The sequence below is a fragment of the Scyliorhinus canicula genome, chromosome 11 (genome assembly GCF_902713615.1).
Source record: "Scyliorhinus canicula chromosome 11, sScyCan1.1, whole genome shotgun sequence".
Lineage (NCBI taxonomy): Eukaryota > Metazoa > Chordata > Chondrichthyes > Carcharhiniformes > Scyliorhinidae > Scyliorhinus > Scyliorhinus canicula.
In genome coordinates, this window is record NC_052156.1 from 49,757,119 (window position 1) to 49,775,023 (window position 17,905).

The 17,905-nt window shown below is 42.1% G+C and overlaps 1 protein-coding gene across 1 annotated transcript in view; it reads left to right on the plus strand.

The window, feature by feature from the left end:
• Positions 1-17,905, plus strand: part of LOC119973077 (ataxin-7) — a 174,702-nt gene that overhangs the window by 141,923 nt on the left and 14,874 nt on the right. The window contains exons 4-7 of the mRNA XM_038810567.1: positions 7,500-7,740; positions 9,670-9,941; positions 16,335-16,417; positions 17,185-17,450. Of these exons, the coding sequence (XP_038666495.1) occupies positions 7,500-7,740; positions 9,670-9,941; positions 16,335-16,417; positions 17,185-17,450 (862 nt within the window). The remainder of the gene's footprint in view (positions 1-7,499; positions 7,741-9,669; positions 9,942-16,334; positions 16,418-17,184; positions 17,451-17,905) is intronic.

The following is a 17,905-nucleotide window of genomic DNA, read 5'->3' on the forward strand; positions in this document are numbered from 1 at the left end:
TCAGGTTCACCGGTCTATAATTACCTGAATTATCCCTGCTACCCTTCTTAAACAAGGGGACAACATTAGCAATTCTCCAGTCCTCTGGTACCTCACCCGTGTTCAGGGATGCTGCAAAGATATCTGTTAAGGCCCCAGCTATTTCCCCTCTCACTTCCCTCAGAAACCTGGGATAGATCCCATCCGGACCTGGGGACTTGTCCACCTTAATGCCTTTTAGAATACCCAATATGTCCTCCCTCCTTATGCCGACTTAACCTAGAGTAATCAAACACGTATCCCTAACCACAACATCTGTCATGACCCTCTCCTCGGTGAATACCGATGCAAAGTACTCGTTAAGAATCTTACCCATTTTCTCTGACTCCACGCATAACTTTCCTCCTTTGTCCTTGAGTGGGCCAACCCTTTCTCTAGTTACCTTCTTGCTCCTTATATATGAATAAAAGGCTTTGGGATTTTCCTTAGCCCTGTTTGCTAAAGATATTTCATGACCCCTTTTAGCCCTCTTGATTCCTTGTTTCAGATTGGTCCTACATTCCCGATATTCTTCCAAAGCTTCGTCTGTGTTCAGTTGCCTAGACCTTATGTATGCTTCCTTTTTCCTCTTGGCTAGTCTCGCAATTTCACCTGTCATCCATGGTTCCCTAATCTTGCCATTTCTATCCCTCATTTTCACAGGGACATGTCTGTCCTGCACTCTAATCAACCTCTCTTTAAAAGCCTCCCATATATCAAATGTGGATTTACCTTCAAACAGCTGCTGCCAATCCACGTTCCCCAGCTCCTGCTGAATTTTGGTATAGTTGGCCTTCCCCCAATTTAGCACTCTTCCTTTAGGACCACTCTCGTCTTTGTCCATGCATATTCTAAAACTTACGGAATTGTGATCACTATTCCCAAAGTAATCACCGACTGTAACTTCAACCACCTGGCCCGGCTCATTCCCCAACACCAGGTCCAGTATGGCCCCTTCCCGAGTTGGACTATTTACATACTGCACTAGAAACCCCTCTTGGATGCTCCTTACAAATTCTGCTCCATCTAGACATCTGACACTAAGTGTATCCCAGTCAATGTTGGGAAAATTAAAATATCCTATCACCACCACCCTGTTGCTCCTACATCTTTCCATAATCTGTTTACATATTTGTACCTCTATCTCACGCTCGCTGTTGGGAGGTCTGTAGTACAGCCCCAACATTGTTACCGCACCCTTCCTATTTCTGAGCTCTACCCATGTCGCCTCACTGCTCGAGTCCTCCCAGGGGCTGGTTTAGCTCACAAGGCTAAATCGCTGGCTTTTAAAGCAGACCAAGCAGGCCGGCAGCACTGTTCGATTCCCGTACCAGGCTTCCCGGACAGGCGCCGGAATGTGGCGACTAGGGGCTTTTCACAGTAACTTAATTGAAGCCTACTCGTGACAATAAGCGATTTTCTTTTCATTTCATTTCATTTCATTTCATAGTGCCCTCCTTCAGCACAGCTGTGATATCCTCTCTGACCAGTAATGCAACTCCTCCACCCCTTTTACCTCCCTCTCTATCCCACCTGAAGCATTGATATCCTGGGATATTTAGTTGCCAATCATGCCCTTCCCTCAACCAAGTCTCAGAAATAGCAATAACATCGTACTCTCAGGTACTGATGCAAGCCCTAAGTTCATCTGCCTGACCTACTACACTTCTTGCGTTAAAACAAGTGGACCTCAGACCACCAGTCCCTTTGCATTCATCATCTGCTCCCTGCCTACTCTTCCCCTTAGTCATGCTGACTTCATGATCTAGTTTCTTACAGGCTTTAGTTACTATCTCCTTACTGTCCACTAACCACCTCATTTGGTTCCCATCCCCCTGGCACATTAGTTTAAACCCTCCCCAACAGCGTTAGCAAAAGCACCCCCAAGGACATTGGTTCCAGCCTGGCTCAGGCGTAGACCGTCCAATTTGTAGTAGTCCCATCTCCCCCAGAACCGGTCCCAATGTCCCAAAAATTGGAACCCCTCCCTCCTGCACCATCTCTCAAGCCACGCATTCATCCTGCCTATTCTTTCATTTCTACTCTGACTACCACGTGGCACTGGTAGCAATCCTGAGATTACTACCTCTGAGATCCGACTTTTTAACTTGGCTCCTAACTCCCTAAATTCTGCTTGTAGGACCTCATCCCGTTTTGTACCTATATCATTGGTGCCTATATGCACCACGACAACTGGCTGTTCACCCTCCCCCTTCAGAATGTTCTGCAGCCGATCTAAGACATCCCTGACGCGTGCAGCTCGGAGGCAACATACCATTCGGGAGTCTCGTTTTCAACCACAGAACCACCTATCTACTCCTCTTGCAATTGAATCCCCTATGACTATAGGCCTTCCGCTCTTTATCCTGCCCTTCTGTACAGCAGAGCCAGCCACGGTGCCATGAACCTGACTACTGCTGCCTTCCCCTGGTGAGCCATATCCGCCAACAGTATCCAAAACGGTATACCTGTTTTGGAGGGAGATGACCGCAGGGGACACCTGCACTGTCTTCCTGCTTTTTCTCTGCCTTTTGGCCACTCATTCCCTTTCTCCCTCAGCAATCCTAATCTGTGGTGTGACCAATTCGCAAAACATGCTATCCACGACCTCCTCAGCATTGCGGATGTTCCAAAGTGAGTCCATCCGCAGCTCCAGAGCCATCATGCGGTCTAACAAGAGCTGCAGCTATACAGACTTCCTGTACGTGAAGGAGCCAGGGACATCAGCCACATCACTTACGTGTTGGCTGTGACGTCACGGTTCAACTTCTTTCTACTTCTATCTGCCCTCGAGTCTCCCTCTTGATCTTTACTTGGCTGGGATCCTTACAGTGATTGTTTTTTTTTGGTTAGAAGAGGAGGTAGGGAGGGAAATGCTGAAGAAGTGTTTGTGGTTTAACTGTCACTTGACAACAGCTCTGCCACAAACCACCTTCTGGATACAGTGACTGCAATGCACTGATGCAAATTTTCCCCGCAACAGCCAATCAGCGGCTCCGCTCTGCTGGAGGGTATTACTTGTATATGACAAAATTATGAAAAATTTGGAGAATACCTTAAATAAATTTCGGGGACAGAAGATCCTAATGACTGTTGTAGACTGGGACAAATCATTGAATATAGTAACAGTATTCTTTCTCATATATTGTGGCATATTTGTTACCTTCCAAAATGGTATTTATAATCCTTGGTCTGTTAGTTCTATAAAATGTTGTATTTTCATTGCTAACTGTTAAAAATTACAACAGGTATAATTTAAAAAATATCACACCAAAGGTTCTTCTGATGATTCAAGCTTTTGCACATAATTAAACCATGTAGGCCAGGTATTCGGGGTTTGATCTTCAGTCATAGTCATCATCAGTAGATTGAGAGAGATTTGGCCTTCTGCCTTCTGCCAAATCTGGCCACCTGGGTGAGGGAGTGATGGCTCCTCGTATCTATTGGACAATTCCTGTTGAAAGTCTACATATTGATACCAGCTGAGAAATTGGAGCTTGACTGAGTTAAATAACCAGCTGGCATTTATTAAAGCATGAATAATAATCATACACTGACCAACGCAATGGAAAGAAATGGTTAACATTTGATGCTTTGAGGAGAGGCGATGGTACAGAAAATCGTTTTAACCTTGAATAGAGGCATTTTATTACTGTAATGGTGCAATACTAAAATTTACAATTGATGCCTTTCATATTTTTTCAGCGTGGTCACTATTGCCATTTTTCCGTTTACCTCATTGATATGGAATCCTTACATTAAACCCTATCTATTCCTTTATGCTTCCACCAATCTCTGCTCCATTCTGGAACTGCGGCCCATGTCTGAAATTCTGTCTCTGACTGGCTGAAAAGCAGGCTGAAAACAGATCCCTGAGGATCAATCAAGAAACTGAACTTGGAAATTTGACTTGCTTGTGTTATGACAGCTGAGTGAAAGGCTGGCATTTCAAAATATACTGTCAGCAATCTTTGGGGGAACAGAGGTTGTGGTAGCAGACAGACAGCTATGCCACAATTGATTATCATGCCTGCCTTGGCTTGAGGGTTACCAGCCTTTAAATACGATGTTCCACAAAGTATGAACTGGAGAAAAGGAATTGGGTTTTGCTTGGGATATTTGGTTACTTGAAGCTACACCATCAAAAGTATATGTCAAGATTACAGTTCATAATGTACTATCTAAATAATTGCACTTCAGAGCAACTCATGGTGCAAGCTTTTTTTAAAATTTAAGAGCCAATAGTTCCAGGTGACTAGACATGCTGCTATAATACAGTGGCAAATTATAGGGAATGTTTCAGTATGTGCTTGTCATTCCTCAGAGTTCCTGAATTTGGCCATGCTATCAGAGCAGCCATGAGCAGAGGTGAGGTATTTACTCTAAAAAGGGGAGTTAGTGGATTACCGTATATACTCGCGTATCCTTCGATCTCGCGTATCATGCAACCCCTAAATTTTCGGCCCAAAAACATGCTTTTATGGTATACCTCATGTATCATGCGAGTCACTTTTTTGACATGACAGCTGACACTCGGGTAAGCTTTCCGCCTAAAACTGCCGAATGAGAAACAGCTGTTTTGCTGTTTCTAATCACGGAACTAAACCCGATAATAAATAGTCACGGTACCTAACAGGTGACACAATCGACCCTTAGCAAAAATGGAGAAAAGATCAGCGAAGAAATATACATCCAAATTGAAACTGTAAGTTGTTGCCGAAGCGGAACAAAGCAACAATGTTAAAGCTGGAAACCTGTTTGGTGTCGGAGAAAGCTGTGTCCGAAACTGGAGAAAGCAAAAAGAACAATTGATGGCAAGTCCTTCCTATAAATGCGCAAATCGCGGGTCCAAATGTCATTGGCCGCAGTTAGAAGATGAAGTCTCAAAGTGGGTGTCCGAAAATCGGGCAAATGGTTACATAATAACACGATCTAAAATAAGACTTTATGCTTTACGAGAAGCTAGAAACATGGGCATTCGTGAGTTTACTGCAAGTCCCGGATGGTGTACGCGGTTCATGAAAAGACATGACTTTGTGTTAAGAAGAAAAACAAAAATTGCACAGAGACTCCCAAAAGAATTAGAAGAAAAAGTGAAGTTTTCATAGATTTGTTATCAAACATCGCAAAGCTAACAGCTATAATTTATCGTGCATTGGAAACATGGATGAGACACCCGTGAATTTTGATATGCCATCAAACTCAACCGTTAATAAAGTCGGCGAAAAAAGTATCTTTATCAAAACTACAGGGCATGAAAAGACACATTTTACGGTTGTACTAACGTGTATGGCAGATGGGACGAAACTTCCTCCAATGGTCACCTTCAAACGGAAATTAATGCCCAAGCTAAAATTTCCAAGTGGTATCATTGTCCATGTCCATGACAAAGGTTGGATGAACGATAATGGCTGCATGATTTGGCTTAAGAGAGTTTGGGAATCAAGAGCAGGTGGTTTACTACACCAAAAAAGTTTACTTGTCTGGGATGTGGGTAAAAGAGGCATGGGCTGGGATAGATGGCGATTTGATCGTTAAAGCATTTTAAAAATGTGGAATAGCAAATGCTTTGGATGGAAGTGAAGATGATGCTTTATTCGAAGATGTAGGAGAAGAGGATGAAAATATTGAAGACCTGGAAGATGATCAGTATGACGACTGCCTCGATGAAGAAGAATTCCAAGCTTTATTTGACGATGACAATGAAAGCGAATTCGAAGGATTTTAGTTCACCTGCATTAGTTTGTTTTAATGATGTTTTTACATTTTAATAAATGTTAAATAACCAATGTTTTCCTGTTTCATATATCATTATGTTCAAAAATAAATACCTGTATAACAGTTTCATTAACTACTGGATGCTATGTGACTTATCTTGGCCAGCATTTCACACCCGCGATTTTTGTACCTCGCGTATCATGCGACCCCCGAAATTGAGGCTTCAAATTAGGTGCTCAAAAGCCGCATGTTACGCGAGTATATACGGTAGTTGCTTCTCACTTAATTGGTGGAGTGACAGTAGCAGAAGTGTGTGTGTGATCGCTTTTTTGTCTTTGATGTAGGAAAGCTGCAGTTGGGAGATGAAAAGGGGGAAGAAATTGGATGATGTATAGTTCTGTGTGCGCCTCATTCTGTTTTCAAAATCAAAACCTGAGGAAATCTAAAGGATACCTGAACATTTAAGTTTTCACGGTAGTGAGCATTGAAATAATTAATCATTCCCACTTCTAGAGCAGATATTTACTGCCTGACGTGGTCTCTGAAATTATACTGAGAGAGCAGTTATCAACATTACAGCTCCTTGCCCAACGATTGTTACTCCTAAAAGATCTTCTGGAGCAGAAATATCATTGGTCAGATATTCAGTAATTTATGATGCTTTAGCACTTGAATTCATACTGCTTTTAATATAAACCTGTAAAAGGTTTATGCCGAGTTACAAATTACTTCAAGAACCTGTGTTTTTAATGCCAAGTATGCCTGGTGGAATGAAAACTCAGATTTTTTTGTGGCGCAGTTTCCACAGGGTAATAAGCTAAGCATTTGTGATTGTTAATTTGCATTTCAAAATTTTCTGCTTGCTGGACCTTTTCTAATGGCTGGTGAAGATCCATGCCATAAGTGATTGGAAACTTGCCTTGCATGTGGGGAACTGAACAATGGAACTGGCACTTGCTATCTTTGGAGTTTCTCATACAAGTCATCTTTTGGTGTTGTTGACTCTGCCACAGACCATTTAAAAAAAATAATTTTAGAGTACCCAATTTTGTTTGCAATTAAGGGGCAATTTGGAGTACCTACCCTGCACATCTTTGGGGTGCGGGGGTGAAACTCACGCAGACATGGGGAGAATATGCAAACTCCACACGGACAGTGTCCCGGGGCTGGGATCGAACCCAGGTCCTCAGCACTGAGGCAGCAGTGCTAACCACTGTGCCATCATGCTTCCCTCTACCACAGACATTTGGATCATCTTCAAAAAAAATCTCAAAGTAAAAGCATCCCTCTTGAAATGGTCTAGCCAGTTTTAAATCCTATAGAGTCAGTATTTGAGGTCTCTCGATAACTTCGAGAAATTATTACTGTTTCACAAATTTTATAGAATCAATTTAACTTTTTGTATTAGTATGTGAAAAGAGTGGATAAAGTAGATTTTGTAATTGAATAAGTTGAAAATGAAAATCTTGCATCTAGCGAATATATTATGTACAAAAATGAACATTCCTAAAAGAATGATGCTGCACTAGTAACTATTAACTTGACTTGGGTATAATTTACTATTACTGACTAACTATGTTCTGCTTCTGACACCTTGATACGCAATTTGATACGGCAAGCATTAAAATTCTTCCAGCTTTATATTGTAGCTGTTGAAACCTCTTGGCTAATTTTAGGATTAATATTTCATCATGACAATAGAAAAATCAAGTTGTTGCTCCATTATTGGATAGAATTTCAACCGTTTTTTTTTCTGCATACAGAAAGAAGACACGGTACATCAAGTAAACCACCTGTGACTCCTCCATCTTCTACGTACTCTTATTCTTCCACATTCTCGAAAAACAGAAGCGGTAGTGATTGTGGGAACAGTCGCTCTTCTGGTGGAAACTGTGCTTCATCCAGTTCAAAGATACAAAAATCCCCCAAAGAAAAGCTTCACATCAGTGGTATGAGCAGACCACTTTACCTGGGTCACCATGGCAAGATGCACCATGATAAAAAGTTAGTGCATGCTTTTATTTTTGTTTCCTGTGTTTTGGTTTGACAACATTTCTGCGTAGTTTTTCCCCAACAGTGATTTTTTTAAAGCACCACCACCCCCCACCAAAAGCAAAAATAGTGTGCAAGCATTTGGATATATTCTGGTCCCACCCACTCAGTTGCATTGATCAAACAACCAAGTAAAAATGTTCACACTTCAATTTCAATCTGCTTCAAACAATTAACATCTTAATTTGAGAAATGTTTCTTTCTGAAAGCTTGGATGATATGAAGTTTTAGGAACATTTTAGATAAAGTGGAAATCTAAAAATACAATATGCTAGAAATATGAATGATTACGTCCCAAGTATTATGTCTTTACTGTTTACCATGACCTATTGTGTAGTTGCAACATTTTCTCTTCCTGTAAAATTCAGCTGATAAACTTTTGAATTTGGTAGGACAAGCATTTCGGAACATTGCTGGAAATGTTCCATGCCATGTTCTCTGTTTTCTCAGAGAGGTTTTCTCAGAGATAATAGAGATTGCAAGATCTTTATAAATGTTGTATTCTTTACACAATATATCATTTTCATGCCCCATAAGCTGGGATTCAGCGTTAACTTTGTTCTGCTTCCCAATAATAAAATGAAGTGAAATGAAAATCGCTTAGTGTCACAAGTAGGATTTAAATGAAGTTACTGTGAAAAGCCCCTAGTCACCACATTCCGGTGCCTGTTCGGGGAGGCTGGTACAGGAATGTTAGCTTTCCAAGCACTGTCTTGAGGAATTGCAGTTTTAAATCAGTCATTTTGAGGCAGGGAGATCCCCACTCCTTATGTTTTTGAGTGGCCCTGAGATCGTTAGAAAATTGTTTTGGAGTGGGAGATGGAAGAGAGAACAGAAAAGAAAGGGAGACTTCAAAACGGAACAAAATGAAAATAAATGCTTCATCTTTGTAGACTTCTTTCCACATCAACCCCCTTTAGCATTTCTTTTCTCCTTTTAACGAGTACTGCATTTTCCCACCCCAACAGTGCATCTATATGCCCAGCTGGACCTGCGTGTTAGTGACTGGGGTGCTCACCACCGTACCACCGTTTCATAAATCTAACTGTTACACAACCACACAAACTAATCAACAGCATTGTATCTATTACTGTGTAATAGTGTATTCATTGTGATTATGACTCTTGGTAAGAAGATTTGAGTACCTAATTAATCTTTTCATCTGTGCTCAGCACCTTTTGGGTTTTATAGCCATTTATGCATGGCTAGTATTCTACAGGGATTCCCAGTAATGATTTAGATTTAAAGAGTCATTGTTTGTTTCCTGAAAACTGGTAAGTTGGAATATTTTTGGCAGATAAGTATTAATTTCCCCAAGTTCTCTTCCATTATTATTTACTACTCTGGACCCACAGCAACACAGTGTCTCCCATATAGAGTGGAGCAAAAAATCAGATGGGGAACCTTCACCGGGTTAGCAGTGTTGGTCGCCTGTTTGTTGGCTGCCTGCTGGTTGGCAAAGGATCCATTGCCCAAGGTATTACTGGAGGTAGAAAGGGTGGCACGGGGTTCAGAGGAGAAGTGGATTAATACACTCCTATCCAAGATAAAATTATTGTCTCAATATTTGTTTTAAGTAGATAAAGAAAAAAAGTAGAAGTTGTCAGGCCAAGCTGTTTCCTGGCTGGGACAACATATCCTTTAGTTGCTGAACATTTATGGAGTGATGACTTTGTTTACAAGTATTTTTAAAGTAAACATATTTTTGTAAGGTGAGTTCCAGCTTAGAATCTATATAATTTCAATTATATAGTCGGTATAATTATATAGAACAGAAATAGTCAGTAGAAGAGCTGGATATCTTGTACTTTTATATTTAAATTGAAGTTCAAAATGTGCAGTGTATTCCATTAAAAAATATTTATGTATCATATTCTGCAGCATGACTTCAGTGGCTAAACCAGAGAAGATGCATCCCAATGTGAAGATTGATGGCACGTCATTGAAAATGATGCCAATTCCCATTAATTCCACCACTGTGAATGCTTCAATAAAAGCTGGCCTTAATTGTCCTACAATACCAAAGGCACCCCTGCCCTCCACTGGACAAATACCCAATGGTAAAAATCTTCTGTCAACTCCCTCATCCTCAGAAAAGAAACTTGAAGATGCTAAAAACATCAAGAAGTCCTCTTCTCATAAGCGACTGTCAGGTGAGTCCTAATATAGACTTTTATGGCACAGTGAAACTGCAATAACTTTTTTCAGATATCAATAAGTATGCTACAAAAACTCATTACTTGAATACTGCACTAAATGCTTCAGAGGACAGTTAGGACCCTGTCATTTTTCCTAATGCATGTGTTTTATTTAACAATGTTATTTATGAAACTGAAAAAGATCATTATCAAGAAATACCTTAACTTTTTTGAATATATTATGGGGAAAGTAAATGATGTCTCTACTACAGGGATGGATGGTTAGCCAAACCATATGCAGCTCTCTTATGACTCAAACTCTTATGACTCAAATGTAGCTCTTTGCCCTTATTAGCACCAGTTGTGCAGAGCCGATATGTGTGAAATGTAGGTTAGCAATTGTTTAGCATGGGTGCCTCCCTTTCTGATATGTGATAGATTGTCATTACTTTTAACTTGAATGTGCCGCCGTAGTAACTGCCAGAGACTTTGGGAAATTGAACATTTAGCAAAACGGAAGCAGCATTGCCATTATACTACAATCCTCTAGAAAAGAACCCAGTGTGTCAAGGGACCAGTTCTGAAGGCAAATTACCAAACCTCAATTATCACAGGCTCAAGAGAATGATTAAAAATGTAAATGGGTTCAATTTAGGAAAGACAGAATATTAATTCATTATTGCTCACCTGAGGGATCAGATGATGTAAGTTTTTAGTTTGATGAAATACCCAAAAATGGATATTCAAACAAAATTTGCAGTGTCTGGAATAACCTGTTGGTTATGTTGGTAGTGGTACCAACATTTGACTTCCAAAATATAGTCGGGTCTAGATCATGCTTTAGAGCTGTAAAAGGACAATGGCTGTATGACTTTAACATCAGAGACTAGCAATGGGTCTCCAAGAAACCTAGATGGATGGTTTAAATCTCGTGAAAAGAAATTAGTTCAAAGGAAATCCGAATGAAAGGTACAACCAGCTTAAAAATTGTAAAAGAAAATTAAGAATCTGGTTAAATCGGTAACCTCAGCATTTTTCTAAAGTAAAACATTGAGCATCCAGCACCTTTTTAAAAAATCAACGATTGGCTACATGCACTGCTTTGTTATATTAACAACTTGGAGTATATTGGGAAAATATCAAATTCTTCAGATTCTTGAATTTTTTAATATAAATTTAGAGTGCCCAATTATTTTATTTCCAGTTAAGGAGCAATTTAGCATGGCCAATCTACCTAGCCTGCATATCTTTGGGTTATGGATGTGAGAACCATGAAAACACGGGAAGAATATGCAAACTCCACACGGCGGACAGTGATCCGAGGCTGGGATTGAACCTGGGTCCTCGGCATCATGAGGCAGCAATGCTAACTGAAGCCCTGAAGGATTTTTGAAATTCTGAGCGCTTCATTTAAACATTTACAAAGTTGAAAATGTGTAGATTGCTCAAGCTATATAGGTGAAGCTTTCCATGTTTTTTTTTAAACTAAGTACTTAATTTCTCTTGTAGACCCTATTGGAAATGCCCAAAGTTTTCAAAGAGATCAAATAAGTATATAGTAATCTCTGACAGCTCAGTAGACTAAACTATTATAGTTCTGAACTATTCCGGAAGGTTTGATCGTCAGCATCTACTGAAGTAACTAGTTCTGATCAGGCAGACATTAGATTGTTACAATTGGCTTCAATCAAAATTGTTGGATTTTGCACAAGACATGCTTTCTGGTTGATGATCACCATTCACTGTTGTAAGCTAACCTCATATGCTTTCAGATCTGAAATGCATACCATTCTGCCCAATATTGAGCTAAAGAATGGAAACGTTTCATGTACTGGCTACTGAATACTGTACCCACCAGATGTGCATTTCCCAACTTTATGGTACACTACTGAAAAACACTTTATTGAAGTGAGACACACTGATGATTTTAATGGATTGAAGAGTTAAGAGTGGACATTGTGTGTCGGATTGTTTGGCTTTTAATAAGTAGGGTAGGGGACTTCAGTGGCAAACATGAAGTGAGCGGTCGCACATAAGGTGGCTCCTACTGGGGATTTGGTTCTTGACCCTTTTTCCCCCCATGCTGTTCAGGTAGAAAACTGGTTTAGTTGGAGAGTTTGGGGTCCTCCTCTGGCATGGGATGTCTGGAAGCTACAATAGGTGGGAATGCCACCAACTGTGGCGAAGATGTTTGGGAGCCAGGTGGGGGAGGGGATCTTCGCAAACCCTCCCAAAGTGGATCAGGCCAACCGGTTGTTGTGACAGCCCAGATCTGGGAGTTGCCACGGACGATCATAGTCCGACTCCAGAGCTATTTGGACAAGGAAAGGATACTGACGTGCGCTAAGGAAACTCGAGAATGCAGATGAAAGGGTCACACCGTCAAAATTAATCAGGACGTTGGTGCGGAACTGGCAGAAAGGCGAGCGAGGTTCAATAAGGCCAAGGTGGCTCTTTATAAGAGCAAAGTGAGGTTCATAGTGGTGTATCCGGCTCCCCTGCAGGTTTGGAGACCATTACTTCGATTTGCTGGAGCAGGCAAATGACTTTAACATGGACTCTGGGAAGCACCTGAGTGGGGTTTAAAAAAAAAAAATTGTCTTGCTCATTGTATTTTTTATGTTTTTGTTATGTCTTTGATCTTGTATGTGGGTTGGAGGGGGCATGCCCAAAGCCCTCCAATCAGGTTGGTTATATGGAACCTAAGGGTGTTTGCCAATCTAAACATTTGAACGCGTTTGTTGTTTTCTTGCAGGAGACACATCTGAGTTTGGCATCAGACTAGACTGAGGAGGGGATGGATGGTTCAGGTGTTCCATTTGATCTTTGACGCAAGGTCGAGGGGGACCACTGCGTTAATCAATAGGAGGGTGGCCTTTTTTGGTGTCTAATATTTTGGTAGACTCTGGAGAGTTGTATGACAGTGAGTGGGCTGTTAGCGGGTGCTTGGTGGCCTTGGTGAATGTATATGCGCTGAGCTGGGGGAGGCTTCCCAAAGCCCTTATGACATCAAGGGTGGCAAAGGAGCTACTCGTGTTTATGGATGAGGAGAGTGGACTTGTGGAGATTCAGATACCCAAGGGAGAAGGAGTTTTCTTCCTTTCGCATGTACAACCAAGTCTACTCCCATATTTGTTGCTTAGTGGGTAATTCATTACTCCCCGGGGTGGTGGAAGCGAAGAATTCAGCGATTGGTATATCTGACCACACCTCATTACATGGATTTGTGTGTGGAGGAGGAATGTGCACAGCGAGCCCCGTGGAGGTTGGATATAGTGTTGCCCGCCGACAGGGGTGTGTGAGAGAGGATAGTTCCTGCTCTTGGGACCTATGTGGAGTTTAATAAGAATGAGGAGGTCTCGTCTTCCATTTTCTGGGAGGCATTAAAGTCGGTCATCGGAGCAGTTAATTTCTATTAAATCTGTGATAAGTCGGGGAGGGTGGAGAGACAGAGATTGGTGGAGTCTATCTTTGCAGTGAATCATCAATACTCCTGTCTCAATGGCAGAGCTGTTGGGGGAGAGGAAGAAGCTCCAGATGGAGTTTGAGTTGGTGTCAGTGGGAAAAGCGGTTAGCCAGCTTCGTCATGCGAGAGGGACATTTTGCAAGTATGAGGAAAAGGCCAGTCGCTTAATGGCTCACCAGCTCAGGCAGCAGGCGGCCACTACGGAGATAGCATCGGTAAGGACTTTGGGTGGAGGGTTGGTTTCTGATCCAGAAAAGGTGAACTGAGTATTTGACTTTTTACTGGGGGCTATACAGGTCTGAGCCTCCAGAGGAAAACTCTACTTTGGCACAATTTCTGGATGGGTTGGTCTTCCCGGTGGTGGAGAGGGAAAGACGTCAGGAGCGATAGGCGTTGCTTGGGCTGGAGGAAATTATGAATTGTATTGTTCTATGTAGTCCGATAAGGCACCGGGCCTGGGCAGATTCCCTGTAGAATTTGATTTTAAAATTGCGAAGGAGTTGGAGCCAAACCTGTTGGACATGTTTAATGATTCTATGTCCCAGGGGGTGTTGGCAGCCAAATTGCCGCAGGCATTCGTAGAATCATAGAACCCCTGCAGTGCAGAAGGAGGTCATTCGGCCCATCGGGTCTACTCTGAAAGAGCATCCTAGCCAGGCCCACTACCCCACCCTATCCCTGTAATCACACAATCCCACCTAACTTTGGACACTTCAGGGATGATTTGGTATGACCAATCCACCTAACCTGCACATCTTTGGACTGTGGGAGGAAACGGAGCACCCGGAGGAAACCCATGTGGACATGGGGAGAATATGCAAACTCCACACAGGAGTCACCCAAGGTTGGATTTGAACCCGGGTCCCTGGTGCTGAGAGGCAGCGGTGCTAACCACTGTGCCACCTTGCCGCCCTACATTTCTTTAATCCTGAAAGAGGATAAATCTCCTGTGGCGTGTAGGTCATATTGGCCCATTTCTCTGAACATTGATGAAAAGCTGTTGGCGAAAGTGTTGGCAACTCGTTTGGAAGGGTACCTGCCTGGGATAATCTCCAGGATTTGTCAAGGGCTAGCAATTGTCAGCCAACAGTAGGAGACTTCCGAATGTGGTGCTGTCGTCCTCATTGGGGTCAAACCAGAGGTAATCATCTCCATGAACGCGGAGAAAGCGTTCAACCGGGTGGAGTGGGAGTACTTTATTGGGTACTTGGATGGTTTGGCTTCTGGCTTGTTCATTTTGTGGATTAGGCTTTTATACAGGGCCCCCACTGTGAGCGTTCGCACCAATGCATTAAGTTTGTGGTACTTTTGGTTGTACAGGGGTAAAGGCAATGTTCTCCACTTTCCCTGTTACTGTTTGCTTTGGCAATCGAGCCATTGTCTGGCACACTGAGGTTGTCGGCTGCATGGAAGGGCATAGAGGTAGGGAGCATAGGCTCCCGATACGTGGATGACTTATTGTTGTAGATTACAGACCCTCTTGCTAACGAGGGCAAAATAATGGAACTGCTGAGGAATTGGGAGTCCGGGGGGGGGGGGGGGGGGGGGGGGGGGGAGCGAGCAGTTTTGGTCGTGGCCTCAAGTCAGTTTGAGGCGGAAGGAGGAGGCTTCCTGTGCAGGTTCGAGTTTGAGGGCACTTGTCTTCTGTTCTCGCCAGCCAAGTACTCTACGGGCCAAGGGGTAACAACTTCTTTGAAAATATGGAACTAATTTAGACAGCACTATAAACATGAATCTATGTCACTAATAGTGCTGATCTGTAGAAACCATAGATTTATACCAGCTGGGATGGATTCATCGTATAAGATCTGGGGTCGAGCAATTTGTTCATGGAGAGCAGATCGTTGGGCTGGAGAACTGGTGGAGATGTTCCAGCTCCCATGGGGTATTTTGTTTGGATATTTACAGATCCAGAAATTTGTCATGAAGGAGCTTCTTAAATTTCTTTGGTTGCCGGCCCCTCCCTTTTGGATAAGGTGCTGGTCCTGGATGAGATAGTGGAAGGGAGGATATCAGATATTTATGGGCAGTAAAGGGAGAGGGCTTCGCTGGAGGAACTAACTGGAAAATGAGTTGGCTGTGCTTTTGAGGGGGGGTGTGTGGAGCTAGGTTGTGCATAGGGTTAATCCTATGTCCTAGTGTGCAAGACTGAGTTTGATTCCATTTAAAATGGTGCATAGAGCGCACATGACCAGGGCGTGGATGAGTGGGTTCTTTCCGGGGTAGAGGATAAATGCAAGTTTTTTTCAAGGAGGCTGGTGAACTGCTCACATGTTTTGACCCTGCCCCAAGTCGGTCAAGTTCTGGACTTCTTTGAAAATATGTTGCCGATTTTGGGTGTTAAAGTGAATTGTGCCCATGGATGATGATCTTTGGGATGACTGTCCTGTAGGGACAGCAGGAGTGGAAGAAGTCTTGGTCGTCACACATCCAATAGCCCGGAGGTGGGTTTTGCTTGGATGGAGGGCATTGCGCCGCCAAAGGCAACGGATTGGCTGACAGCCCTGTCAAATGGTGGTGGGGTGGGGGTGGGGGTAGGTAGGGGGGTGAGAAGAGGGTGGTAGGGAGGGTTTTGGATAAATGAGGAAACTATGGGACTGGGTTGTGGGAGGAGTTTTATGAAAATTGTATAAATCAGTTTTGTATTTTGTGTATGTTGCAAAATTGAAAATGTACTGAATAAAAATATTTTTTTTAAATGAGGGAAGGGGACAGTTCCCGAGAAGATGAAACAGTATGCCATTTTAGATAGCATGGAAGGCAGCGGTTTATTTCCTGTCACAAAGGTTCCATTTATCAGCTAGTATTTGTGGGAAAATTAATCTTAAGGATGTCAGGTGATAACATATTTGCTGCCTGTTATTCTGTAAACAATGGTCCTCCATTAGCTAGACAAAGGTGCGTACTGAAATACACATGTAACATTTTCCATTTTATGATAGAACGGGAGTTTGACCCAAACAGACACTGTGGTGTTGTCGATCCTGAAACCAAGAAACCATGTACAAGATCTTTGACATGCAAGGTAGGTTGCTATTGACTTGTGCTGTTTTTTTGCTCAGGATTCATGATGGTTGACTTGTATGCTCACTATTGAGAACAAGATTGATTTGCCACTAATTAATCAATTTTGGAAAATCTAATTGAGCTGACTTTGTGAAGTTTCATGCAAGCTGTTGTTTGATTTTATAAAGTAATAGCTGAGGTCTAATTGGAAGTACAGAAACGACAAGAGAAGCTGAACGTGAGGGGTTCAAAATCTTCTACACGAGCATCTTTCTTTCTTTCCACTGCCCTGAAGTATGTAGCAGATAAATTGTATTAAAATCCTGAGGGAAAACAATTCCGAAAGTAGATCATGGGAAAAGATGTTTCATATTGTTTTGTACACATCAAAGTTTGTTTTGCACATTTAGTTTATTGGACATTTGTCAGCTCATTTTCTAATAGCAGTGCTTTATGTATAATGCATTATATTTCATTGAGCATTCGATATTTGCAAATGCATTTTGTTTTATTCATTTTTAAAGGGGATGGACTTTGCTGGCTAGGCCAGTATTTGTTGCCCATCCCTAATTGCTCTTGAGAAAGCGGTGGTGAGCTATTGTCTTGAACCGCTGCAGTCCATATGGTGTTGGTACATCCACAGTGCTGTTGGGGAGGGAGTTCCAGGGGTTTGACCCAGCAAAGTAACAGCGACCTACAACACATTTAAAGACTATGTAATGTTATTTTTTGTGAGGACAAATATTTTTGTAATGCCTGCATTCATGTGTTTTTGAAAACATGCAGACACATTCCTTGAGCCAACGGAGAGCAGTACCAGGTCGTAGGAAACATTTTGACCTTTTGTTGGCTGAGCACAAAAACAAACCCAGGGAAAAAGAATCTCATCGAATCTCTGAGCATCATCACCAGGCACCACTTCTCAGGGAATCGCATCCCTCACCATCTAAGACTTCCCAGGAATTGCATCAGAATTCCCATGGAAATATTGCATTGGATGTAAAACCGACGGTGTCTGGCAAAACCAAACTTCACAATTCAAGTCTTCCAAGGTACAGGTGACTTTTTAATTTGAAGGTGGCCTTATGGGAAAAAAAAATTGTACAGCATATGTGAACAAAGCTAATGGAACTTTAGCTCTTTGTGACAATTGCAGGATGTTATTGGGGCCTAAACTTTTACATAATGAGGCAAACAAAAGTGGCCATTCTGGGGCAGTGTGATTAATGCATAATGGAATTCTAGTCATTTGATCTCAGTGCTGCATGCTGCTCAATTTCTAGCTTTGTCAATGTAGCTGGGTGTTTAGATTCCTGGTTGCCGACCATCCAAGATTGTCTAAAAGCCGGCAGGAATTTCCTCGTTGCCGTGAGCAACGTGGGAGAGAAATTGAGGATTGAAAAGGATTGGATTAAATGTTTAAAGTCTTGCTTGAAAACTTTTATTTTTTAATTCTAAATATGCTGGAGACAGGGTAAAAGATTTTTGGATGACGTGTGGTTGGAAT